Here is a 27,481-nt window from a genome sequence, read left to right as displayed (position 1 = left end):
CCCTCTACAGAAAAGAAGAAACTGTGATTTGACCAAGGCTACATAGCTACTATGTAATGGCCTGGAATCCAAATCCGCAAAGTCTAACCTCAGAGCTATAATCTTAATTCTAGTTTCTAATGCCTTGTGTATCACGTGGGGTCGAATTAGGAACTGGTGAATTTTTTATAATTACAAAGCGAACCAGCATGGTAAAGGACTAGTCACCTGATACCCCACTGTAGAAACAAGTATTTATGCTGGTTAAAAATTCACTCAGATCCCTTTCTCAAATTGGGGGATCTCTGCAATGACGTTTTGGGTCAGTATAGTTATGTGCTCAGTCCAAAGGCTTGCCTTTCTCTTGTTCACATCTACAATTTGTGGTCTGAGGTACATGCAGTTAGAGACATTACAAGCAGTGCCCTGCTTATGAGCATGCCTAAGTGTCACAGATGGTAAAAGTGTAGGAGCCAGCACTGGCAGGAGGTGATAATCCCACAAGAGGCAGGTATGAAGGTTTGGTTGAGTGTTCAATAAGTGTTACAAGAACCCTGCACCTCAAGCAAACTACTCTGTGCCCCACTGGTGTGGGTTAACACTGACTGAGAATCAGCTCCTGTATTCCCTACAGAACGTGAGACAGAAAACTAGAGGCTTTATATGGGCAACAGTCAACACAGCCAGGAGACACAGCAGGCCACGCTACAGCAGCATTTCCACCTGGGGTCCGCCTACATATACAATTGTACAGTTATGTTTCTATAATTACTGTGCTTTGAAATTCTATTTATTTTCTGCATTTAAAGACATTCTGTGAAGAGGGTCCATAAATTTCACGAGGCTGCTAGATGGATCCAAGGCACAGAAAAGCTTAAGAATGCCTGGCAATAGAGGGAAGAGCTTTCTAAATATGGAGCCAGCTTGAAGCACCAAATTGTACCCATAACCAATGATAATCTTTCCTCTTCAGAGAAATCATAATCCAGGTGATAGTCTGGTATCCCTACTGTAACACAACTACCATATGTAGAGTTGGCACTGTTGGTGATCAGAAGCTAGAGACCCCATGGGCCTCTGATTAACTGATGCTGACCACCACCCTAAAATAGAGCTAAGATAAAAATTTCCAACTAATATACTCAAATCAGTCAGGTCTTTGCACCATTATACATGTGAAACAAGTAATTATTCTGAACTGAAACACTCATAGTTTTTATCTTGTTTGACCTAGTTTTCCTGAATGTTTCAAAATAAATAATTCTTCCATTTAAAAAAACGAAAAAGAACAATGTGGACCAGATCTGCTGGGTTTTTTTTTTCTTTCTAGGAGAATAAAGTATATTAACCCCAACATATGAAAAGAATAAAAGAAGAAAACATAGAGCTAATCTGACCTAATCCCACTCTAAAATGGTGCAAGATAGCAAAACTTGGCTAAACCAAAATGAAAAATAATCCAAAGGTAATTCACATTTTTCTTGGAAATCCATTTTAATACTGTACTAACTCTTGATGTGTCTGACACTCTCAGATTTAATTTCATATAAGATTTACATACATACACACGTGTTCAAAACCCTTTATCAGAAGGAATCAGGAAGGATAATGTCAGCCCTTCCTCAGTAATTTTTCTTGGCTCATGCTTTAAGACCAAAATGAGCAATTACGTACAAAATCTGGGCTCCACAATAATAAATTTAGATTGTGAATGAAGTTAGAGGCACAAATAACAAAGACAAGCACAAATTGGCCAATTTATGAGAGTCTAGCACTTAAAATATTACATTTTCTGATATTGTCAATTTGACCCTGGTGCAAAATAAGAAAATGCATATCAGTTCAAAACACAAAATATTTTTATAAATCAGAAATAAGTCAGAAATAATCAGAGATACTCTACAAGGTTGAAAGGGTCAAGTGTGTTTACCTCTTGCTCCTCTATTTAGGGTCCTATGTGTCATTCAAGCCTTTGTAGACACCAGATCGATATTTTACAGCATCAGATTTATGTTCTAAGTTTCAGTGTTTTAAGAATTAGGTTTGCTTTGGCTAAAAGCAAATTGAGTATTTTTAAAATTCTGCCAGTAATTCTTTTTCAGTAATAATTGATTTTATTAGCATTGTATGAATGTTTTCAGATGCTCTATTACCAAAAATGAATAGCTTTTATTTAAAACTACAGTATGCATTTTTGAAATATTGTTCTTAAAAAATCTTCTTAACTTTCCCAAAATGTTGTTACGAGGATCAAAGGGGATGAGCAATATTTTGTATGATTTTAACGTTTATTTAATGTTTTATTTCTCATCTTTTTTTAGAACAATGAATACCCTTCTCACAAAAAGTAGGAAAAACAGAGTTATAAATCCCAACAAAAACTTTCTAGATGGTCTCAGTGAGGTGATAAGGGAGGTGGGTGCCTCATGTTTCCAAAACCTTTTCCATACCGACATTGCCAAGGTAAGATGATGAAAAGGGAGTAGGCAAAGAGAATAGCATGGATTTACCTATTCGGACCTTAATAGATTCTGCATCTTTGATTTTAACATTTTGATCAGGTTAATCATCTAGTTGTATAAGGATCTAAAGAAACTTCTGAAAGTTACAGCGTGGGGCAAATGTGAAATATTAATGTGAAAAATGTTACACTGTGACAGATTACATGCCATGAGAAAGCATGTGCAAATTATATAAATCCCCTCTATATTTTAATCATTTCCTTAAAAACAAGTAGATAGTTCCAGTCAATCCTTAAGTGAATGAAAAAAATGCAGTGAATAACATGTCACTAATAGGTACAGTATCAGTGTAAATATTATAGTATAATTAATAATTTAATATGTAATAAAAGTCATCCTGAAAAAAATCAATATATCAATACTTCAAAATAATTTTAAGCTGCTATTTCAAAATATGATTTGATTTTAAGGTTATAATAAACTCAGAAAATATACAATTCAAAATAGTTTTTAGTTTTATTAACAGGTTGTGAGTAGCTTCTTTTAATTGTTAACTCAGGTTTTTATCATACTTCTTAAGTTACAAAAACAGTAGTTAATTGAAATTCAGTCCACAAATAATTCATTCTGAGCCCCAACTTTTTTTCATACTTTGTGGTTGAGAATTCTAATGTTGCTATAGTAAATAAGGACAGAAAGATGTTTAAAATGTGCATAATTGAAGAAAATATTATAGTAATGGAAAATCACACAAGAACACACCAGATTTTTTTTTTTGGAGGTTTAATTTTAACTAATATTTAAATGATGAAGGTAATGTCAATCCAAATCTTTACTTATTTGTAATGCACAAACTATTTTTTGTAACTTGTAAGAGAAATAGATTCTTTTCACCATGGCAATGCTTTCACCCTTATTTATGGTCTTCCTTTTTCTTGAGTCCTTTTTCTTCAGCAGTTTAACAAGTCACTTCTTGTTTGGCTAAAGTGCAATCCTAGCACAATAATGTTTCAGCTTGCAAGGAAGAACGCCCTTATTGAGTTGATAGAACTCCACCAGCTGGATTAGATCCGTAAATCTTGTGTGCCCATCATCCAGGGTGTGGAACATTTCACCATCATCTTCCACCTGCAACAGGAAAAACAACAAACTGGTAAGAAGGGCAAAATACCCAGAAAGACAATCATATTCTATTGCATACTGCATCTTTAAATGCCAAAATTGATGTGTTTATAATACTAAAGGACAGTGAAAAGAATGTTATGGCATGTCCACTCCTTCTTTGTAACTTCACTTGCATTTAAAAGAAATACCATCTGATCCTAAGGTAAGCAGTGTGGCTCTACTTTCTCTGTCTCTAAATTCTCTTAACGTTCAGTAGTTAGAATAGTAGGATTATTCTGAATCAATACAGTGCACAGTGAGAAACCGGCACTATTCAGTGTAAAAGTAAACAAAAAATTTTAATACTCCCACCTACAGAAATTAATTTCCATTTCTAGTTGTTGTCTACCTAAAGCCTTACTTAACATATTAAAAATGAATATTCACCATAATTTGTATCAGTAAACTGATTCTGGAGCAATCAAATACTGTGTTAGTGGAATGACAGCGTTTTGGGGTTTTTCTGTTTTTGTTTTCTGCAGTGAGATCTCAGGCATTAAGCAATTCACACGTGCCAGGGACATCGCTCACATAATCAATGAAGTAGGGAAGATACTTCACGTGGACTTTGGATAGTTCCAAAAAGAAGTCATTCAAAAAAAAGAAAACACTAGCAACTTAGCAATCTGATGTAATACCTTCTTGAAAGTAGACTGAATCTCTGTTCCACACTATCTGGTTCCAATACACAGACCACGTGCATACATACATGCGCGCGCGCACACACACACACACACAAAAGCAGCAGAAGCAACAAAAAAATCCCAAACCAAGTTGTACCACATCAAAGCAGAATTACAGAAAAATTTTAAATGTGCTCAGAATAGTTTAAATAATGATCTCCAGTTTCACAGCACCTGTGTACCTATCCATAATGATTAAAAACAAACAAAACTACAAAAAACACCAAAAAAGCATTGTGGGGACAAGAGAGGAGAAGGGGCTTGAAAATAATGATTTTTAAAGAACCACTAGAGGAATTCAGGAGAAGGAATTTTCAGTAACCTTTTAACAATAGGTGGCACGGGGTCTATACAATATTACCAAATCGTATTTCATGGGAAAAGGGAAATTTAATTTTTGCAATTCCTGTATTTCTTATATTAATTCAGGCTCATAAAACCATTTCTGCCAAACTTAACTCTAGTCAAAGCACAAGTTCCCAAATTATATTTAATAAAAGAACCAAAAAAAAACTAAAGTTTCCAAAAGCTTATGCATTAAGATCATCTCTAATATACGAATATGAAATCACAAATTACTTACTGGTATAATTTGAAAGTGCTTTATTTTTTGTCCATGACTCATTGACAGTACGAAAGTTTTGGGGTTGCTCTGACTATCCCGTACCAAGAAAACTCTAAAGAGAAAGAAGGATTTCAATATTTTTCTACATTTACTCATGGATTTCATAGAAATATAGCCTGTACCAAATCCAGGAAGTATATTCATAAATGTAGCCAGAATTTTCCTTTACTGTGTATTCAATGATGGGATTATCCAACATGGTAAACAATATGGTATAACATAAACCTTATACTATAAAACTATCATCAGAGCTAATTTAATTTTAATAGGATAAATACACAGCCGTTTGTCAGAATGCTTGCTCACAATAACCAATATAATGCTATGTGGCATCAATAATTAGTGCTACGTCCTTTTTCCACTGGGAAAGCTGGGTATTCACATGTAACTCTTTGGTACAGGGAATAAGGCATTATTAGCATATTGTTATTTTAACTTCTGGGTCATGTTAGGCCCTAAAAAAAGAAATTTATTTAGAGTGAAATAATTTTTAACCCCCTCTTCTACACTGGATCCTTTCTTTTGATTCTGGTTCCTACTATTACATACACAACAGAAAGTGAAAAATTAATATATTCTAAAAAATCAATCCTGAAATCATTTATTAAATGTTTGAGCAAAATATTTTAAGTAAAAGAAACACTCAAACAACATATACTTTAACCTTGAAGAATGCAGTAGAAAAGCCTCTATAACAGGCTAGAAAAACAAGACATGGCCTAATGGCCTGAGAAAAATGCTGCCAGGCGTGGATTCTTATTAACTGGCAATTCAGTGCATAACCAGCTTTATATTAATTGTTGGCAAACAGACTGTGCAAACAGTCCCCACTGGTGACTCCAATACTAATCTCACTGTGCCTGGGCAAAGAGACAGCCAAATCTGAGCCATCACAGATGTCTGATGAGATTATCCATTTCATCTGTGCTGTGTGAGATTCCGACATTACATCTCTAGGAGATGGGACAAAAGGGAGTTTCACTGGTCAATCAAGCTTAATTCTCTCCCCATTCCTGAGTAGATCACCACTACCACCTAGTGGATTGCCTGGCATCATCACATCTTTCCAAAAGAATACCCCAAATAACCCATTTTTTAATTAAAAATTTTTAAAAATAAAGATACTGTCATTCTTTATGCAATTATTTCATTCAATTTACAAAAAATGGGCTCAGAAATAAGGGAAAGTATAATCCTCCAAAACATTTTGACAATTCTTTGTGATTTATTTCTTTTCTTGGTCTTAGATGGTAATTCTGCTGATTGCTCAGATTTATATCTGAAAAGACCGTGTTCCATGCAGAGAAGTATATTGAAATCTTTTCTTATTTAGATTCTACTGAAATGCCGACTTGCTATTAATAATCTTCCATGTGAAGGTGCATTTTTATCCAAATGTCAGTATTAAATCACCTTGAAATTTTGCCATCATCTTAAGCCAACCCATGAAGATATAAGATCCCATTACCACTTGTTTAAATTGATGCTGGTTTTATTTCTCATCCAAACCTCAATACAAGCTCCTTAACTTGTATTGCATTTGGGAAGAGAATTCAGCTAGTATTATAGGAAGTACTGATATCTGAAATACTGAGTAATCTGAGAAAAAGAAAATTCTTTAGATCATAAATCTTGCATAATAAATTTTCTGTTTCTCCTGTCTCTTCTGTGTTATCCCACTAAAAGATAACATGAGAAGAGTCAAAAAGTACTGGTTTCATAGGTTTATATTCCTTTAAACTGTTAAAATTTAGAGAAAAGAAAATAGGGATTTAAACAGAAAGAAAAAAATAAGATAGTCTAAATATGTAAGAAACAACTTTTTACTTTAACACACCCTGCATCAAACCTAAAAAAATGTATAATACGTAAGATAGTGTCATGACACAAACCATACTTTGCAAACATATTACTCGTTCAAATCAAAATGTTGACACGCCAAAACAAGTTCAGTTCCCCCCCCATCAATTAATACCTGAGATGCACAGAATGGGTAATATTAGTGATCACTGGTTAAGAGCAGAGCATCCTGTTCAGCTATCTTCTCCTTATGCGCAAATACTAAGCACACACTATGTAACAGGAACTGTATAGGTATTGCTAGGATTCAATGACAACCATCCTTATAGAATAAAGTCACTTCTGTTTTAATAAGCTGAAGTCAAAACTCTCTGTGTGTGCTGAATAAGTCATTACTGATTATAGGAGAAATCAAAATCAGTGCTACTCAAAATCAAACTTACCCATCCACTAGACCTTGCTGAATGATCAGTCGCTGAGCTTCCTCTCTAGAAGTTTTGTGGTGAAACCATGGTTGGGACCGGTGGATAGCTGAAGAAATAAAGTGGAGGAATACAAAGATTTGTTTGAAATGATCACAATTTAATTATGTGTACTTTCTACCCTAACCCCTCAATGACTACATCTAAATGCACATCTTGCCACCCAGTTAGTCACACTGAATATGCAGAGACATACCCATGTTTGTGGCACAGCTCTGTGAAGACGCAGTGGGGCTACCATGAGTGCCCAGGCGTAAACATCCTTTTTTCTGTGCAAGGAAGTGGGAAACAAATTTTAACTTTCGGGGAGAAACAAATTCAAATCATAAATATTTTGAAGAACAGGAAGCTAATTTGTACCCTCCAAGCTAGTCCTTCTTCAACTGCAACTGAAAGGGCTTCAGTGGGATTTTCTATAACTCTGCTTTTCTGGCCTGAGAAGTCCATTGCTACCAGGGAATTCTCTGATATACTTCTCTGGAAAAAAAAGCACATTTTTTACCTTGAAAACATCTTTGAAGTTACCTTTCAGTGCTTTGCTGGCAGTACGTTTCCATTTTAGGATGTGGTTCCAAAGGTGGCTAGCAGGAAATTAAAAAGTTAACAATACATATTCAACAGAAAATGGTGCTATAAAATATTTTGGTTAAATAAGTTATACAGTTATTTGTTAAGGTCATTGAATTAAGTGTTGAATAAAGAGATTAAAAGCTTTCAAGGTAAGCATGTCTTTCTTCTAAAGCAACCCTATCTCTTCATATTTAGAAAAGAATAACCTTTCCTGTGGCTAAGAAGATCCATCACTTCGAAACTCACCTCTCTATTATGCTTTGAGATTCATCAATGATCATTTAACTGTCAAATCTATCTACTTATTAAGTTTCAAGATACACTAAAGCTGTAACAGACTGACTTACATCACTTCTTTAGAAACAAATAGTACCCATATTTTATAACCAACAATATGTATTTTAAAAGTTTATCACATCAACTTTTCTCTAACTTAGAAAATGAAATTTAGTGAAATAATTCAGGTAACTCCATAATACTAAAATTTCTGTGATTTAATACGTGAATGTTTTTTCATCTTGTGAGCATGAACATGGCAAAATGAGAACTTCAAAAATAAGTCTGAATGACAAAAGAAGAACTGATATAAAAGGAAGACATACTCTGTAAACAAACATGATTTTAAACAAGTAATAAAGTCATCTTTTTTGCGAATTACTTTTTGTATTCATAGTCTCTGAAGGTGAAAATAAAACATCCAAAACCTGGACCTTATTTTTATTTTTTTCTTTGTTTAGGGCTCTACTTTGTAACCATCTTTTAAAATGTGTGCCAACCCAAGTCATGCATCCTAAAAAAAAACAGTTGTCAGAATCTTCAGTTATGAGTGTCACTCAGCATGGGGAGGGGAAAGGGTAAGCTGGGACGAAGTGAGAGAGTGGAATGGACATATATACACTACCAAATGTAAAATAGATAGCTAGTGGGAAGCAGCCGCATAGCATAGGGAGATCAGCTCGGTGCTTTGTGACCCCCTAGAGGGGTGGGATAAGGAGGGAGGGAGATGCAAGAAGGAGGGGATATGGGGATACATGTAAATGTATAGCCGATTCACTTTGTTATAAAGCAGAAACACACCATTGTAAAGCTATTATACTCCAATAAAGATTTTTTTTTTAAAAAAGTGTCACTCAATTTATAAGAATTAAAACTCTTAAAAGACAAAACATCCAAAACCAGCATGAACAATGTTTAATAGTTTTTCCCCACTCGTCATTAATAGAAGAGCAACACAAAAACCGGAGTTCTCATTGTAAAGGATCAGCCAAGATACACCTGGAGTCTCCTGGCTTAAGACCATTTTCTCTCTCTCCACATGGATTCAGCCATACCCTGCTTGGTCTAACAGACTCTAGTCAAATGTCTGCTTGAGGGGCTTCCCTGGTGGCGCAGTGGTTGAGAGTCCGCCTGCCGATGCAGGGGACACGGGTTCGTGCCCCGGTCCGGGAGGATACCACATGCCGCGGAGCAGCTAGGCCTGTGAGCCATGGCTGCTGAGCCTGCGCTGTCCGGAGCCTGTGCTCCACGACGGGAGAGGCCACAACAGTGAGAGGCCCGCGTACCGCAAACAAACAAACAAACAAACAAAAGTCTGCTTGAAACAAAACCTGGTTCATACAAAAATGGGAGGGGGGATAATTTATCACTGCATTACACATCCCACTTTATTAGCATTTATTATTTCCTCTTGAAACCTTGCTGTAGTGGTCCACAATCTTATTACGGTTCATCTTTATTTCTGGAGATTCGGCGTGCAATCTTTCATTTGTTATAGGAGGCTTCATAACTGACAGCTGCTCTTTCCAAACAGATGCTGTCTCTGTAATCTCTATTTGCTGTCACACCTTACTTTGCCCTTCTCACCCCGTGATCTTCTGTGCTGGGCTGTGGACCAGATGGATATACTTTTGCTTTGCTGACATTAATGAAAAGCTTCCACCTGCCCAAGCCAGAGAGTAACTAATCTCAATCATAATGATAGCTTTATCCTTATAATATCTCTGCCTTCACATGCCAAGATGGGCTCTGTAATCACAAGGTTCTGATAACATAAAAATACCGCTAGGAAACAAAAACATAACCAGTTCTTATTCTTTTTTTCATTTTTCTCCTATAACATGACAGGCTGAAATGTAAAATAAGATCCCATGTTACATAATTACTTGACCTAAGTAGGGAGTCTACGATACAAATAAGTATTTTCATTTGCTACATTACACTAGGGGAAAACACAGGAATATAGAAAATGTTTTCTACTGAATGGCAGGTGGTGGATGAAAAATTAATAGTTTACCTTTGGTGGACAAAGAAATGGAAGTGAAGCAAAATCTGACTTGAACCAAAAGGTCATTTTCAGCTCAATTTCTTTCACATAGAAAAGTGATGTTGATAACATTCAGAATCAGTGTATTTCTCAAATATTTGTCCCTTTTTCTACTTCTTCCTTCTGGTGGGATAAATAGGGCAAGCCCTAAAAGAGGGTCCATGATTTTAATGGCATGCCTCTCTTTTTAAGAAAGAAGAGGCTTGGGTATATCCTGGATTATCCAGACCACACCTCGAGATCAGATCCAAACACTTTTAGTGAGGTTGGAACATGAAATGTTTTTCAGGCAGCTTAGCTAAGCAGCAACTCGTAGTCACTCACTCCCTGTCACCCCATTTGAAAGAGCTACATAAACGTGTAGCACAGGCCTTAGTAAGAGGGCACAGAATTTCCTCAGACACTGTCCTCTCATCAGTGTCATACACAGCCACCGGACATCAGAGGTGTAATCGATTCTAGAGATCACGCAACTGTCCCCCTTATTTTATACTGTAGGACGGCAGTGACTCAATCAAGGTCACGCTTACGGTAAAGATAGTAACAGGCCCTATCTAAGGTTCTTTCATGTACCACAGAATGGGAGGTACAGGGAAGAAAGTGCAGTTTGGGATGTCTAGCTCAGAGTCAAATGTGAAAAATAATAAGAACTTCAGTTGACTTGTTTTTCCCATCCCCTTGTTCTGGCCAGGACCATATTAACAGATGTTCCTTTAAATGAATCCCTTTTATTATCCTAAAAAGGACCAAATACATTTGGCTTCTTGAAATATCTGCTGATGATTCTCATTTCAAAGGCTGATGGGATGGCTATTATGTGCTATATATAGTTATGATGTTCATTATGGTATGATAATTTTTTTCTCATTTCCCTTCTCAAAATGAATCCCTGGAAAAGAAGACAATATTGTTCCTTTAAAACTATAACTAAGTATGTGAACTTTTCCCTGTTGTTCCTTGAACATGGGGCCTCAATGAAAACCAGCAGAGGCAGGTGAGAGACACTGGCATCCAGGATATAGGTCACTGATTCTTTCATGATAATGTAGAAATTATCCTGGGATTCTGTATAGACACCAAAATAAACGCAAATACCTCCCCAACCTTCTTAGTTTCCTTCATGAAAATTAAGAAGAGTAGAGATAGAATTCTTGATGCTATTCTCTCTGATCATGTCAACTGCCATACAGGACAGGTCATCTTCCTCACCACACAGAGACTTAAACCTCTTGTCCTTCTATCCCTATTTACAGCCAGTTCATACAAGGAATGTCTTCTCATACAAGGTGCTGAACAAGTAAAGCTACATTATCCAAAATGCCATAGACGTACTGATCAACAGGAGGATCACTTGCAATGGAAAGAAGCAAGAATAATACCATACTTGTACACTAATGACAGTGATGAGACTAGAAAGTACTTACTTTATAACATTTTTTTCTATGATTAAGAGGACACCAAATAATAACTACCTCCAAATCATGGCTGCTATTAACATGCTCATCCTAATGACTTTAAAAGAAATTTAGAAGGATTTAGGAAAGGATTAAGATAATAAAATTCATTATTCATATATACATATATGAATTAAAAGATTACAGTATGCTGACAAATTGTAAAAATTCTCACCTTAAAGCTATTGCTTTTATAAAAACTCATTACATTCCTTAGTTTCTTATTTTAGGGCTAAAAAGTAATGTGATACAAAGATGAAAAGTTACTCTTCCATAACGTAAAGCAACGTAACTACAGCATTGGAGTTCTTTTTCCATATTAGTCTATCGGACTTCATAATCAACATTATTTCATGCTTCATTCCTAGAGCTGAGCATTTATATGCTACGTTACATGTAGGGAAATGCACCTTCTTTGGTCACAGGCATGAAACACATGTTTTAACCTAAGTGGAAATGTAGCACGTTAGCTGACTGTAATATGGGCTCATACTTCTGAATTCCTAATACACTCAATATTAAGGAGCACAAGCAAAAATAGCAGAACATAAACTTGGAGTTCAGAAATAAATTTCTTGTGTTAATGCACAGGAAATTAAAATTAGGTCCCAAAAAGGGGAAAAAATGTATCTGCCTGTAAATATCCAAGTGGCATTTAGTATAAATCTGTGAAGCGGTGCTAGTCTTAACGCAATGCACGACCTGTATTTTGGCTTGCATCTTTTGGGTTTCCTGGAGAGCAGTATGCTTTTCAAGGACCTGGAACTTCAAAAATTTAATTGTTAGAAAGTCAGAATGCAAAAGAGCTCACAGGCTATGATAATCCCAGAATGAATATTTAATAAATAAACCCACCATCAAATCAATAATTTGAAGAAAGATCTACAATCTCAAGGACAATGTTCTATAAATTATCTTATTAAAATCTAATCCTCAAATGTAATGACAAAGAATCACTCGCATAATTCTTTCAAATATTTAAAGTTTCTCTATAAAATAAAACATGATTGTAACTGAATACTTCATGTGTGCTCGATTATTGTGATTTTATCACATAGGCTGCAATCATATAAAATCCAAAAAAAAAAATAGTTCAATATAACATGATAGTAGGATGGTGCCAAAAAGTTACTTTACTTGACCAAAAGGAAAGAATGGAAATGTACATTTATAATGTAATGTGATTGCAAATTAATGTAAATATAAAATAAAATGTAGGTTCAAAAACTTGGTGCTTACCATGGGTGATATACTCTGAGAACTGCAGCCACTTCTACCTTGATATGGGTGCATGTAATTCTGGTACAGCTGCATGCCATACTGCAGAATAATAAAAACACATTCCCGCCACTTTTACTACACAGAGTTTTACTACAACTTTTGAATATCAACACTTTCATTAATTATACATCATCAATATAAAAACTGAAAATTATAAGCTTTCCTTAAAACAAGTAAAGCAGCCATACTTTTGAATGGTAAACTTTTAGTGTACTTTTAGTAAACTTTTAGTTTAAATAGTAAACTTTTAGTGTAAATAGTACAGTTTAAAAGACAGTGTCTTTTATTTGGACCCACACGTAAGTTCTAGCTCACAATATAAAGATCTGGAACTGACACTCCTACTCATTATTCTTAGTGTCAATAGCACCAAAACCATTTGGAGCTTAGCACTAAGAAAGCTCACTTGGGAAGGGTGCCCGACTTTATGGTACAAAGACTCTGAGGATCTGACACACATCCTAAGCAGAACTGGGTAAAATTTACCATAATTCTTCAATGACTGATTGATGAATTACATTGTCTTTTGTAATCCATAAACTTGATCCTATTTTGAAGATTCTTGGCACTGTATCACCCTCTGGTAACAGTACTCTTAGGGCATTGTTTAATTTTTGGCTTTAAATTCAGGGAAGTTAAAATGGTGGGGAATCAGGCTAATTTCAGACAAAGAGTCATGGCATACAGTGTAAAGAGCAGTAGGTAAGAACTACAGAGGCTTTACTTTCAAGAGGTAGCATCATAAGAACTGGACTGCTAGGCTACAATTGGAAAGTGGGTCTAGAGTATAATTGGATTGTTAGTTTGAGAAACATTAAGAACGCCAACTGCCATTGCCCTCTATAATTCTCTCCATTTCATGGAGCCATTATGAACTTAAAAGTAGGTCTGATATAGAAGAGATTGAAGAGACACCATGGAAACCAATCTTACCCTTAGGATGAATTCCATTTAAACATTCTAACAGAGCTGTTTCTCTACTAAAAACTATTTTCTTAAAAGCAATTGCAGCAAAGTGGATATATTTGGTAATTAGGCAGAAAATCAGAGGGAGGTGAGGGGAGTCACTGTTTTCAAGATTTTGCTTTTAACATGAATACAGTCATTTAAAATTCTCTGTGTTGACTTCTTTATCCAATTATTTCCCAACTTATAAAAATTATTTTTTAATTTAAGGTTTGATTGACATTAATAGGACCTAATGAAATTTATTTTAAATCAACTCTAAGCCTACAGTAACTTTAAAAAGAAGACAGAGGAGCTTAATTCCTAGTCAAGTTCATTTGGAGAATATACAATAGCCTGCAACCACACTTTCACAAGGACATGCTGCTTGGACACCTTTTATTTACCTGCAGTGAAAAGCCTGCTACCTACTAATAAGACTGTTTCCTTCAAAGATGTATTGTCCCTGGTACCTGTGGTGTTAGGAAGTTGCTTCTGTGCTGTTGAAAGTTAACTCTGGCTAAGGGGTAGGGCATGGGTCACCTTAACATTTCCCTGTCCTATGGAGGGGCAGATAAGGGACCAAAATGTGTTAGAGAGAAACTAGCAGAGTTCTAACTGAAGGGAAGGGGAAAAGACAACATGTAACTAGGACACTGTACATGAGCAAATCTCCCCTTTTCTAAGTCTTCTGATTTTTCTGATTCTATATGTAACTGGAATTTCTCCAAAGAGAATGGGAATATCTCTATCTGATGCTACACGAAGAGTTTACATGTGTATATAAAAAAGAAAGGAAAATAAAACAAGGGGCCAAATTCTTGGGGGAGGCTATATCCAATAAATAACACATAATGAAAAGAAGAAGGACACTTCTGGTCCAGCCAACATAACATAGACTAGTCTTTCCCTGCTCCTTGATACTAGGTACAACGATAAACTCTGGAAATAACACGATAGACAACCAAAGGAGATGAGCAAAAGCTACCTCTAACACCAGGTGAGCCCAGCTGCACCAGCCAGGGGGATCAAACCAGTGCCCCACTGACAACAAGCTGCCAGTCCCCTATTAGAGAGCCTCAAATGTGTCTGTGCTGGCAGGCCAAGGCTTCCTGTAACTGATTATTTTAAAGTGTAAAACAGATCATATCACTTTCCTATTTGAAACCGTGGTGGTTTCTCATCGGCTCCGTGATAAAGGACCTCACTGATGCTGGCCTCTATTTCCAGCCTCATCTGGAAACACTTTGCCATAACTGAAATAAACAGGGAACACAGATGTGGTAGCAGAATAATGGTCCCCATATATGTCCACACCCTAATCCCTAGAACCTGTGAATATATTAGGCTACCTGGCAAAGGGGAAATAAGGTTGCAGATACAATTAAGGGTGCTAATCAACTGACTTTTTTTTTTTTTACATTTATTTTCATTTATTTATTTTCTGGCCGCACCACGTGGCATGAGGGATCTTAGTTCCCCCACCATGGATCAAACCTGTGCCCCCTGCAGTGGAAGTGCATTCTTAGTCACCGGACCACCAGGGAAGTCCCTAATCAGCTGACTTTGAAATGACGTGATTATCTTGGATGATCCTGGTAGATCCAATGTAATCACAAGGGTCCTTATCCAGAACCAGAAGAGAGAACCAGAAAAATGGCAGCATGGAAAGGACTCAGCTGGATATTGCTGGCTTTAAGGGTGGAGGAAGTTGCCATGAGCAGCCTCTAAAGGCTGGAAAGGGCAAGAAAATGGATTTCCCCCTAGAGACTGCAAAAGAGAACGGAGCCCTGTTGACACCTTGCTTTTAGGCCAATAAGACCCATTTCAGACTTCTGAATGACAGAGGTATAGGATAATAAATTTGTGTTTTAAGCCACTAGGTTGGTGGTAATGTGTTACAGCGGCTATAGAAAACTAATACAACAGAGCATCTTTAAACTGGGCATCTGTGACTTGAAAGAGGCTTTGAGAAGAGTCAAACGAGAGGGAAAAAAAGGTAAGAAGGAGACAGTCTTCCAGAAACTGAGCATTCTGGATATAGAAAGAACAAAGAAAGCTTTTAGTACATTTCATCATTTCTTAGACACACATTTGTTTTCAAACTAACAATCTGTATTATAATCTATGGCATCTCATATTCACTGTGGATGAATTGACTTGCCATTGCCTGAAACTGATATGGGATTAAGAAGTCATTAGCATGAAAACCTTGCAAAAGGAATGCCAGTAGCTAGAAAGACAACCCCATGCACCATGGCAGAGCACTCATCTGAGAGATGATGCCTCCCAAAAGCTCTTGAACCACAGAGCTGGTTAATCTGTGGAAAATATGAGTATCCATGACTCTGAGATGAAAATGATTCAGAAAAACCAGATTGAGAATATGAAGAAGTTTTAAGAATACCTCAACTAACATTTCATATATATGTATATCTATACACATACATATATATCTGTGTGTATACACAAAATTGATAACATCAACAAAAATGATGAAAATCAGGACTATAGGCCTAAATAAATCTAAATATTCAAATGAAAATAAAAATTATAAGTGATATGAAACATCATATCACAATTTTATTGGCATAATTCTCATCTAATTACACAAAAAATAATAGAACATCCTAGTAAAATCAATAGCATGTCAGAGTCACTGAAAGACTGATTAAAGGAAGTGGGTTTACCACCTGCTTCTGTGTTGGGTGTTTGAATTTGAGGCCCTTAGAAGGGAGAAAGACTTGGCTAACAAGGTTGGAAAGTATCTCTTCCACCAGCATAGCTGGACTTACAGGGTTCTGATGGAAGGGGAGAGAAAACCTGAGACCTCAAGATATTTTCTCTACCATAACTGTGATGGAGTAAAGTCTACCAAAGAGTGCCAGCTTCTTTATCTATAAAAGGACAGCGCTGGATGAACTCAGCGTTTCTTAATCAGGCCGACACCTGGAGTTCAAGTCACTAACTCGGGATCCCCCAGGATGGGGCTGGGCACATGGAGCTTCAGAAAGCACCTCAGGTGATTCCAATGCATATCCCTAGTTACCTAGTTACTACTGCTTTGACTGGTTGGTTTCCAAGACCCTCTAAAGTACTCTTCTCTTCTTCATTTTGTTTGTTTGTTTTACATTTTACGACAATGAGAGCAAACAAGTGACTACTTAACATGAGGGTTTCAAAGAATCAAGATTTCTAAGATTTGCTGAAACCAAAATCATGACAGCCATTTTGACAGTAGACTATTTGAGAAACAAATCTCTAATAAAAAGGTAACCATAGTGACTTTCTGCCATAACAGCTAAAGGAAGAAAATTTCACAGTTAATCCAAAAGCTTCCTTTAAATTACTTTAAAAAACTTTCTTCCTACCACTTCACACCCACTAGGATGAGTATTTTTTTAAAAAGTGGAAAATAACAAGTGTTGGTGAGGATATGGAGAAACTGGAATTCTTATACATTGCTGGTGGGAATGTAAAATGGTTTAGCCTCTGTGGAAAACATTTTGGCAATTCATCAAAAAGTTCAACATAGAATTACCACATGACCAGCAATTCCATTTTTAGGTATATATCAAAAAAACTGAAAGCTGTTACTCAGACAAATACGTGTATAGACATATTCATAGCAGCACTATTCACAATAGTAAAAAGGTAGAAACAATCCAGATACCCAACAGTGGATAAACAAAATTGTTTATTTAACATATATATATGTTAACCAACACACATACAATGGAATATTATTCAGCCATAAAAAGGAATGAAGTACTGATACATGCTGCTACAACATGGATGAACCACAAATCATTATGCTAAGTGAAGAAGCCAGACCCAAAATGTCACATATTGTATGATTCCATTTCTATGAAATATCCAAATTGGTAAATCCATAGAGACAGAACATGGATTAGTGGTTGCCAGGGGCTGGGAGTAACTGCTTAATGGGTATGGAGTCTCCTTTTGAGGTGAAAAAAATGTTTTGGAACTAGACAGAGGTGGCAATTGCACAACATTTTGAATGTACTCAATGCCTCTGAATTGTTCACATTAAAAATAGTTAATTTGGGGCTTCCCTGGTGGCGCAGTGGTTGAGAGTCCACCTGCCGATGCAGGGGACACGGGTTTGTGCCCCGGTCCGGGAAGATCCCACGTGCCGTGGAGCGGCTAGGCCTGTGAGCCATGGCCGCTGAGCCTGCGCGTCCGGAGCCTGTGCTCCGCAATGGGAGAGGCCACAGCAGTGAGAGGCCCGCGTACCAAAAAAAAAAAAAAAAAAGTTAATTTGGTTAATTTTATGTTATGTGAATTTCACCTCAATTAAAAAAAAAGTAAAAGAAAATAAAACTTTCTTGCAAACCTGGTATGACAATGAGTAATTCTGATTCTGATTATTCTGCCCTTCTTAAAAGGAAATGGTCGATAAGTTTTATAATTATAAATTTAAAGTTGTGCTAAATTTGCTAGCATACAAGTTTTAAAAATAAACGTGTTTTCTATACATCCTGGAAGAAATCAGTTCTGTGTCTCTCTCCCCCTACCTACTTTTAGAACATTCTTACTCCTTGTCAAGATGCTTACCAATAAATTTTGCTTATAGAAGCGGTAATTTTTACTTAGCACAAAGGTAAATGTTTGAATAATACAGCTGTAGTAAAATTTATAAAATAATTTGCATTAAACTAGAAAGCAATTCACACAACACTTAAATAAAACATAAAACAACTGCACTAAACATATCCAGGTGGGCACATTTTAAAATATACTTCACATCGGATTGATGGCAATGTTTTTAAAATGCAGACTAAGTCATGGACAGGAGAAATTTCAATCAGTTATACTTGCTATATATGTAATACTCTTACAAAAAAATAAAAAGCAGAACATTTTTAAAAATGGAATACTCCACACACACAAGATAAATGTATTAGGTTATTGCACTCTACTCTGGAAATGTTTATCTTTCAGATAAAAAATAAAATACACGCATTTGGTGGTAGTTATTTTTCTTCTTCCCCACATACCCACGTGCATTCATAGTGAGTCTTCTGAATTTTGAAATACAGGTATTTTCAAACTTTGATGGTACTCCCAATGTTTAATAGAAATTCACACCTGCAGTGAGATTACCTTAAACAATCTAATCGCGGTCACCCAGCACGTCCTACTCTGCTCTTCTTCTGCACAGAGCATTTTCAGGTCTCGAGGCCCTCCTGCTTTGTTAGGCTAGAAGGCCACAGCACATTGTTTATCGTTAATGCATATCTTGAAGGTAACACCTGTTGAAATAAAAGCCACTAAAATTCTCCTATATATAAGAGAAAGCTGTCTCTTTTTAAAAGAAATTAAAAGAAACTCAAGCTTACCTAAAAGGCTGAGGCTTGCTTTATTCATCTAGCAAAATATTAAGCCTGTACCTTAAAGCAGAATCCATAGTTAGTCGGTGCTCCATGTTTTTTTTTGCCTGCCAGTGACACATAAATATCACTATTGCCAAATTCGCTGAAAAACTGCAAATGCCGTGGTTCCTTAAAAAAATATATATGTATGTTGAAATGCATACATATTTTTACACTACCGTTTGTATTTCTATTATGTTACATAACTTATACCTTGGCAAAAATTATTCCAAATAATGTCACAGATACAAAAGGAAAGGAAAACTAAGTCACTATATCCTTAAATAACCAGGAGCTGGATATGAGATTATTTAATTTGAGAAGTAGTGATTTGTTTATAATTTAACTTCCAATATACAAAAAAATATATCTTCCTATTTTAAGATTAGTTGCTTTAACCACCACTTCAAGGAATCTGAGGGAGAGAAGAGAGCAAAGCATGGCTTTTGAAAATGTTTTCTTATTTGGGTTTTAAATAATGGTAGTTCCACAAAGGGAAGAAGGTTGGTTTGAGCTTCTATAGCAGCTAAAGGAAAAAAAAAAAAAAACAGATGATGATTCCTGCTTCATTGAGAAATGATCGTCCCTCATGTTTGTGTACTGCCTCACATACCACAGCAAGCAATGAAACAGGCGGCATGACCACCTTCCTTTACAAAAGGAAGGAAGCCTGTACAGATAAATTCAGGGAAATTACCTGGCAATGGAATGTGTCTGATTTTCAAGGCAAGGTGGAATCATGAAGGGCTATTTCTTCTCTGGGAAACCCATAAGATTTAGAGCTGGTCATGGGAAATCACTGGGTCATATTATTCTGTGATAGGTTAATAACTTGGAGAAATGCTTAATTCTGGGGTTGAATGTGTAATCAAAACTGACCACAACGCATTGGTTCTTTAAAACCTTGCTACTAGTCGTGTGGTCCCAGACCAGCAGTATCAGCATCACCTGGGAGCTTATTAGAAATGCAAAATCTCAGGGCCCACTCCAGATCTGCTGATTCAAAATCAAAATCTGCATTTTAACAAGAACCCAGGTTATGCACATGCACTGAAATCTGAGAAGCAGTGCTCTTAAAACAAAAAGATAAAGCAGAACATTCAGCAATTTGAGCAACCCATTCAAATCCAAATCCAAAAAAATTTCAGTCATTGGCCAGTAGGCTGGCTATTCCATCAGTGATGATTAGTAGAGCAAGAGCTTCTGTGTATGCAACTGTTTCTCTGTGTGTCACTGTTCTTTAGGCATTTTGATCCAATGGATGACTAAAGCTCCCAACTCCATGGGAGAATGAGGCAGAAAAGAAAATTGTTAAGAGACCCAGGGCTTCCCTGGTGGCACAGTGGTTGAGAGTCCGCCTGCCAATGCAGGGGACACGGGTTCGTGCCCCAGTCCGGGAGGATCCCACGTGCCGCGGAGCGGCTGGGCCTGTGAGCCATGGCCGTTGGGCCTGCGCGTCCGGAGTCAGCCGCAACAGAGAGAGGCCCGCATACCGCAAAAAAAAAAAAAAAAGAGACCCAGCCTAGGGCCCTTGGAACAAGGGAGGAGAAGGGAGAAAAGTACTCTTGTTGGCAAGGCCTTTAAAACTTTATTCCTTGATAGAAACTGATTTGCTAGTAAAAATGTCTGATTTCTATGAAGATGGAATAAAACCATCCCTGCCCACTGATACTGTAGAAGTCAATGTAGCTGAGTCATTTGGACGTGAGAAAAAGGCAGCTTAAGAAATACTGGAAGGACATAAGAGATATGATGAGTTTCTTCTCTTGACTAATTTTTGTTCCATTACTGCAGACACATCAAAGCTTATGACAGTACAAGACTAAGGCTGAGCTGGCACGGTTAGCGAAAGGTTAGCATGCAAACGTGTATATAAGGGGGAAGTTGGAGAGCAGGGTACTTAGATGTTTCTCTGTAAGTCATAGCCACACCTCCAAGGCTTGTGTAAGTGTTTATCTAACTCCCATGCAGCCTACATCTTTAGAAAGTAAAATAAATCAAGACACTTCTCATAGAAAAAGGGCAGGAAATGGTCACTTTGCCAGGTAGAAATGTCATATTAGACATTAGATAACCTATATGATTTTTATAGAGGTCATAATCCTTGAGTTTATCTAACATCTTGAATTTCGTTTTTAAGGGGGAACGTATAATCATTTTCATATATATAGACTATGGAACACATGCTCATTCAGCACAGGCTAGAGAGAACACTATTATGTACGATGCACAGCAAAGTTAGACACCATGTTGAGGAGAGCTGAGGTATGACCTGAGAACAGAGGTTTGATGCCTATAATGTTGCCCAGCCAAGGGGGGACTACTGCAAGGATAAGAGTATCGCTTCAGTAGATGGAATAGGAGCTGTTTTGTTATATAATAGGTGGGAAAGGAAAGGAGGTGGAGGGTGAAGTAAAAAGACAATGGGCTGTGGATTTTCATGCGAAACCTGTTAAAAAATTAGGAAATCAGGAATTAAGGCGATATTGTCATATCTTCCAGTGAAGAATCACTGGGAAGACAGTCAAAGAAATGTGATTACTGGATTTAGAAGCCACTTTTCTCTGATGCTAAAAGTAAAAAGATGATCCAGCACACATTTGTTTAAAACCACCTTCGTATATTACTTCATACATGAGGAAAACTGGGAAAAGAGAAACTTCATTACAAAGGTTAAGAAAAAGTCTAAAACCTTAATTACAAAAATGGGTAATTATTCATCCTAACATTATCTGTAATATAACAATTTGAAAACTAGGTTTAAATCCTCAAGAAAAATTAAATGCTTCTATATGATAGAACACTAGTAGTCAAACTATATATACTTAAAAATAAAAGATTTCTGTAAAGGAATGGATTACTAAATAAGTAGAGGCCTTTTCCATGAAGTATTCCACCACTTAAACCTAAAACACACTTACACACACTTGCACATGTGTGTGCACACACATGTGAATAGCAGCAAAGGAAAACTGTGTATCAGGGAAGGGAGGAAACTATGTAAGAACAGTTGGGGAAAATATGGGAAGTATCACTCCTTTGCAACTCCATATCTCCATACCACTGCCCAAATATCTAGTCTCTATCATTAGCTGTGTTCTGGGCATTTCCATTTGGATACTTCACCATCAACACAATATATCTAGAACTAAGATCAGTATCTTTCTTCTAAGATTTGATTTCTTCAAATCTCCTATTCCTGTTTATTCTATCTTTTTTTTTTTTTTTTTTTTTTTGCGGTACATGGGCCTCTCACTGTTGTGGCCTCTCCCATTGTGGAGCACAGGCTCCGGACACGCAGGCTCAGCGGCCATGGCTCATGGGCCCAGCCGCTCCGCGGCATGTGGGATCTTCCCAGACCGGGGCACGAACCCGTGTCCCCTGCATCGACAGGAGGTCTCTCAACCACTGTGCCACCAGGGAAGCCCTATTCTATCATTTTCTATTTCTTTATTTTCCTTAAGTCTTTCTCTAAGAACATTAAGTGCTTCCTCTTCTTTCATATCAACCAGTTAACAAAATCTGACCATTTGTCATTTAATCTTACATCCATCCCCTTCTCTCTCCACTGCTCATCCTAGGTTAGATCCCATTGCCTCCACCCTTGCTTACTGAAATGATCATCTAGTTAGCACTAATTAGCATCTGTGCCTCAACTCAATCAATCAATCTCTCTCCCTTCCTGCCCACTTATCCCTTTCCCCCTGCCTCCCCTGCTCCCTTCCCCTCTCCGTTTCTCTGTCTCTCTAGTTGATTTTTTAAGCTCCCTGTGGCCATGTTCATCTTACAACATGATCATTTCACTCTCTCACTCAAAATTAAAAGATCTGTCCATGTCCTAACCTGAAGAAACTGTGAATGTGATCTGTTTTGCAAAGGGGCCTTTGCAGATGTAATTAAGCTAAGGATCTAGAGATGACATCTTCCTAGATTATCTGGGTGGGCTCTAAATCCATGACAAGTGTCCTTATCAGAGACACACAGAGAAAGGAGAAGGCTGTGTGAAGACACAGGCAGAGACTGGAGTTAGGCAGCCACAAGCAAAGGGACACCTAGGGCCATGACTAGCCAAGACAGAAAATCCTACTAAAAATTTAAAGGATCAAATATTGAGAATGAGAGATAAATAATGAACATTTTCAGCATAAAAGAAAAATATGAATTTGAAGATTGAATGTGCATGTTAAGAATCAAGCAAGGTATGTATAGCAGAATATATTTGAACATACCTAGAAATATGGCAGGAAAATGACTAAATACCAATGATGATAATAAAATTTGAAAAAGAGCCAAAGAAAAATGACAGATTACCCATAAAGAAGCAACAGTGTTGTCACTGACAGAACAGATGCATGAACATAGAATTAAACTCTCATGAACACTCTCAAAAGTAGTTTTACTTGAAGGGAATCAATGCATTGCATAAAATGTCAAGACATAAAACACAGGCATATGGCATAGTAGGCAACAACTAGACTACATAGAAACAGATTACATCGTGCTAGTGCTAAGGGAATCACATTCATAAGTGATTATGTATGTGTGTATGAACATCTGCACAGGAATGTCTATGTAACTGTATACATAGGTATACATAAGCAAGCACACACATACATCCACCACTGATCATAACATGATAACTTCCTCTAGGAATTCATCATCTAGGTGAGGAGACAAAACTAACACACACAAAGGAACTAATAAGCAGTTACAGACTCAGCTGAGTGTTACTAACTGCATCAACAGAAGTTCAGAGGTGGGCAAGGTCAGTAGTATGACCTGGGTAAAAAGAAAAGATGTGAACTCTGTTGGGCTTCAAAATCCCAGCCTTGATAAGGAGAATGGGGGTAGATTCAGAGTGGGGGAGAAATGGGCAAGGAATGTGGTACTGAAACAAGAGCATCCAGACGGTATCAAAGGATGTGTATTGAAACTAGTGGGAAATAAAGCTGAATAATTAGTTTTTAAATAGATTATGGCAAATGTTTGGAATCTAAAAAAAATTACCAACTATTGACATCATGCAATAAGATAATGAATAAAACAAAGTAAAACCCATTTTAACTTACAACTTCCATATAATTCATAGCACATCACTGATATTCCAATTTACCTTTGATGTCCCTTTAGTAGAAAAATATAAACCGGATCTTCTTAAAAGGAAGTAAATCTTTTTCCAGGACTTCTTTCCCTGTTCTTTTGCATGTAAGAAGCCATGGATTTCAGGATATGTGCTTGAACTCAGAAACATCTGGAAGAAAAATCAGATACTCTCATACAGTTTCTGAATCAATGATATTGTAGTTTTATATTTCAAATAGAAACGTGCAAAATCAAACAGCATTGATACCACTTATACACCATTACAGAAATAGCGATATATATAACAGAAAATAAATCAGTCTTGTGAGGCAAGACTGAGGCAAGTTCCAAATGAAAATATGCTCACGAAATATATATTCTAAGTGATCAGTACTTAGTCAAACACCAAAATTACAAGCTATTTGAATGTCCATTTGAAAAGCTGAACTTTGTCTACAGAGTTAAGTCCTGATACTTTTCATCCCTGTCTATGATTTTCCTTGAGATTATAGATTGACCTATCAACTTCAACTTCATTATGGTATATGTAAGACCATGATCTGGACTTCCATTATTCAATTATTAAAGAAATTGAGCCAAGTTCACCTCCTCGATGAAGGTAAAGTAAACAATGTCTTTGTCCTCTATGGTTCTCAGTTGTGGGTGGGTATGGGCAGGTTGTGTTTTCCAAAGAGAACTGCAACAATATCTTTCATTCCACATGCTCTTCTGCAAATGTGATCCTGCCACTGAACCAAGAGGTGAAGTTTCTCCAGCCCTTTGAATCTGGGCAAGGCTTGTGACTGCTCTGACCAATAGGATATGGCGGGAGGAACAGGCTGCCGTTCTAACTGTAGTCCCTTAACTAGCCTGATGGCTTCCACTACTTAACTCTTGGAAGCTAACTTTCATATAAGAAACGTGACTACCCTGAGATGGCTATGTGGTGAGAAGCACAACGCAACTGGAAAAGTCTTGGAAAATGACACACCATGTGGAGAGAGAGAGAGAGGGGCCAAGGAGTACCAGACACATGTAGTGAAAAGCTATCTCAGAAGAAGCGGATCCACAATCCCTTTGGGAGTCAATCTGCTTCAGAGACCCATCCAGCTAAACCCTTCCCAAATACCAACCTACAAAACTGTTGACAAAATATGAGTGGGTACTTAAGCCATTAAGATTTCGAATAGTTTGTTACCCAGTGATAATTAACTGAGACAGCAGGCATGTGTTGGTCAGGAAATTGAGAATGAAAAGGAATAGCTCTGAGTGGCTGTGCTCAGCATCCTTAATAAGACAGTGGAAACGCATTAGTGTCTCACTAAAAGAAGGAAATGGAAATCCCTATGAATAAACGAATGCAAAATGTTAAAACTGAAACTAAGAGAAAATATTAGCTAAAACAGCGTAACATAGTTTTAAAAGGCTATTCGGGGAAATGCTGAGAGTAGATAATGTTTTTTAAGTAAATTAATAAAAAAACTTCTAATTTAATGAGCCACAGATATTAATTAATTGACATGCAAAGCAGGCAAGTAGGTTTTTTAGTTTGAGTGCTTTCCAAGTTATTAAACCAAACCAATTAAATTTTAAAAAGGGAGTCATAGAGGTCACACTAGAAAAAGAAGGAACGTTTTAAAAAGTGGAAACATTGCCTCAGTGGAGAGAAGAGGTCAGGGGCACGTGCAGGACTATCTGATTCCAAAGCTATGACTTTTCTTGTTTTTATAATTTAACATTAAAGTAATATAACTAAATTATAGGAGAATTTGGGAAAGGAGGCAGAAGAAAAACTCCAATCCACCGCCCTGTCATAATCCAAAGGCAAAGTATAAACAGGCGTGAGAGCTAGGGGTGCTGGGGCACTGCCGCTGCTGCCATTCACCCTAACATTCTACAGGGTGTCTGTGACAGCCTAGTAGCATATAAGTAGCTTTTAGAGAAATCCTGAGGCTAATCATAGTTCTAAAATATTCTGAAGCAAAAAATGAAATATAACCTATTACAAATAAAAAGCCCATAGAAAACAAATTTGTGATACCCAATATATTTACCAGTATATTCAAATACCAACATATTTAAAGTAATATCTATACTGGAACTATTAAAAGTTTTCTTCATTAAAGATCAGAGACTATTGAGTGGGTTCGGGGAGGCCTGGGGTTTAGACCAAACAGCAACCATTATAAAGACATTGCTCACCATTAACCTGTTAACAAGTATAGTATCAAAAATAAAATAACTGAAAATTTTTATTGTAATGAAAATGTCTTAAGAAAATTACAGCCTACAGCCATTGCCAGTTTGTAAGAAATGAGCTCAATAGATGCAAAACTAAGGAAGTTTTAAATTAAATAACTAGTTTTTTTTGCGGTACGCGGGCCTCTCACTGTTGTGGCCTCTCCCGTTGCGGAGCACAGGCTCCGGACGCGCAGGCTCAGCGGCCATGGCTCACGCGCCCAGCCGCTCCGTGGCATGTGGGATCCTCCCAGACCGGGGCACGAACCCGTGTCCCCTGCATCGGTAGGCGGACTCCCAACCACTGCACCACCAGGGAAGCCCATAACTATTATTCTTAATTCAGCTATTTCATGTTTCAATCAAGTGTTTCCATCATAGATAATATTTCATTTAATTGCTAAATATTTTATCATAAATAGGATTGAGAGCATTTATTATAAAAGTTAACACTAAATATATGTTGGTAAAATGTCTATAATTTACTGGAAATTTTGATTTTTTCGAAGACTAACAATCTTTAAATACATCACAGAGCAAAATTCTGCCAGTTTCCTTTCATGATACACATTTTTTAAACGCTTAAAATCCTTTGACAGTTGTTCAAAACTGGGAAGAATAATATAGTTAGGGGTCTTTATTGATTTACAGAATTCTTTATCTAGATTGTGCTCTTTTCTTTTCTTTCCTCTTCTTCTCTTTTCCAACCTTATCTCCAGCAAAAATTAACCACTCAAGGCATACCATCCAAAATCTGAACATGTATAAATATGGACCTCACTAAATAGACATTTCTCCAAAGAAGACATACAGATGGCACATGAAAAGATGCTCAATCAACATCACTAATTATTAGAGAAATGAAAATCAAAGCTACAATGAGGTATCACCTCACACTGGTTAGAATGGCCATCATCAAAAAGTCTACAAATAATAGATGCTGGAGAGGGTGTGGAGAAAAAGGAACCCTCCTACACTGTTGGTGGGAATGTAAATT

General features: G+C 36.9%; 1 protein-coding gene across 2 annotated transcripts in view; it reads right to left on the bottom strand.

Annotated features, from left to right (window-relative positions):
• Positions 1-2,962: 2,962 nt before the first annotated feature.
• Positions 2,963-27,481, bottom strand: part of GRB14 (growth factor receptor bound protein 14) — a gene marked incomplete at its 5' end in the record, with an annotated part of 125,449 nt that continues 100,930 nt past the window's right edge. For both annotated transcript variants that reach the window (XM_082658992.1, XM_082658993.1), the window contains 9 exons: positions 2,963-3,569; positions 4,872-4,965; positions 7,157-7,244; positions 7,392-7,464; positions 7,556-7,672; positions 12,782-12,862; positions 18,896-18,991; positions 19,183-19,293; positions 24,278-24,415. In XM_082658992.1, the coding sequence (XP_082515118.1) occupies positions 3,423-3,569; positions 4,872-4,965; positions 7,157-7,244; positions 7,392-7,464; positions 7,556-7,672; positions 12,782-12,862; positions 18,896-18,991; positions 19,183-19,293; positions 24,278-24,415 (945 nt within the window). In that variant the 3' untranslated portion in view covers positions 2,963-3,422. The remainder of the gene's footprint in view (positions 3,570-4,871; positions 4,966-7,156; positions 7,245-7,391; positions 7,465-7,555; positions 7,673-12,781; positions 12,863-18,895; positions 18,992-19,182; positions 19,294-24,277; positions 24,416-27,481) is intronic.

This window comes from Grampus griseus (assembly GCF_964374135.1).
Source record: "Grampus griseus genome assembly, chromosome: 7".
Lineage (NCBI taxonomy): Eukaryota > Metazoa > Chordata > Mammalia > Artiodactyla > Delphinidae > Grampus > Grampus griseus.
The sequence above is the reverse complement of the archived record's forward strand: the minus strand, read 5'-3'. Positions and strand labels throughout refer to the sequence as shown.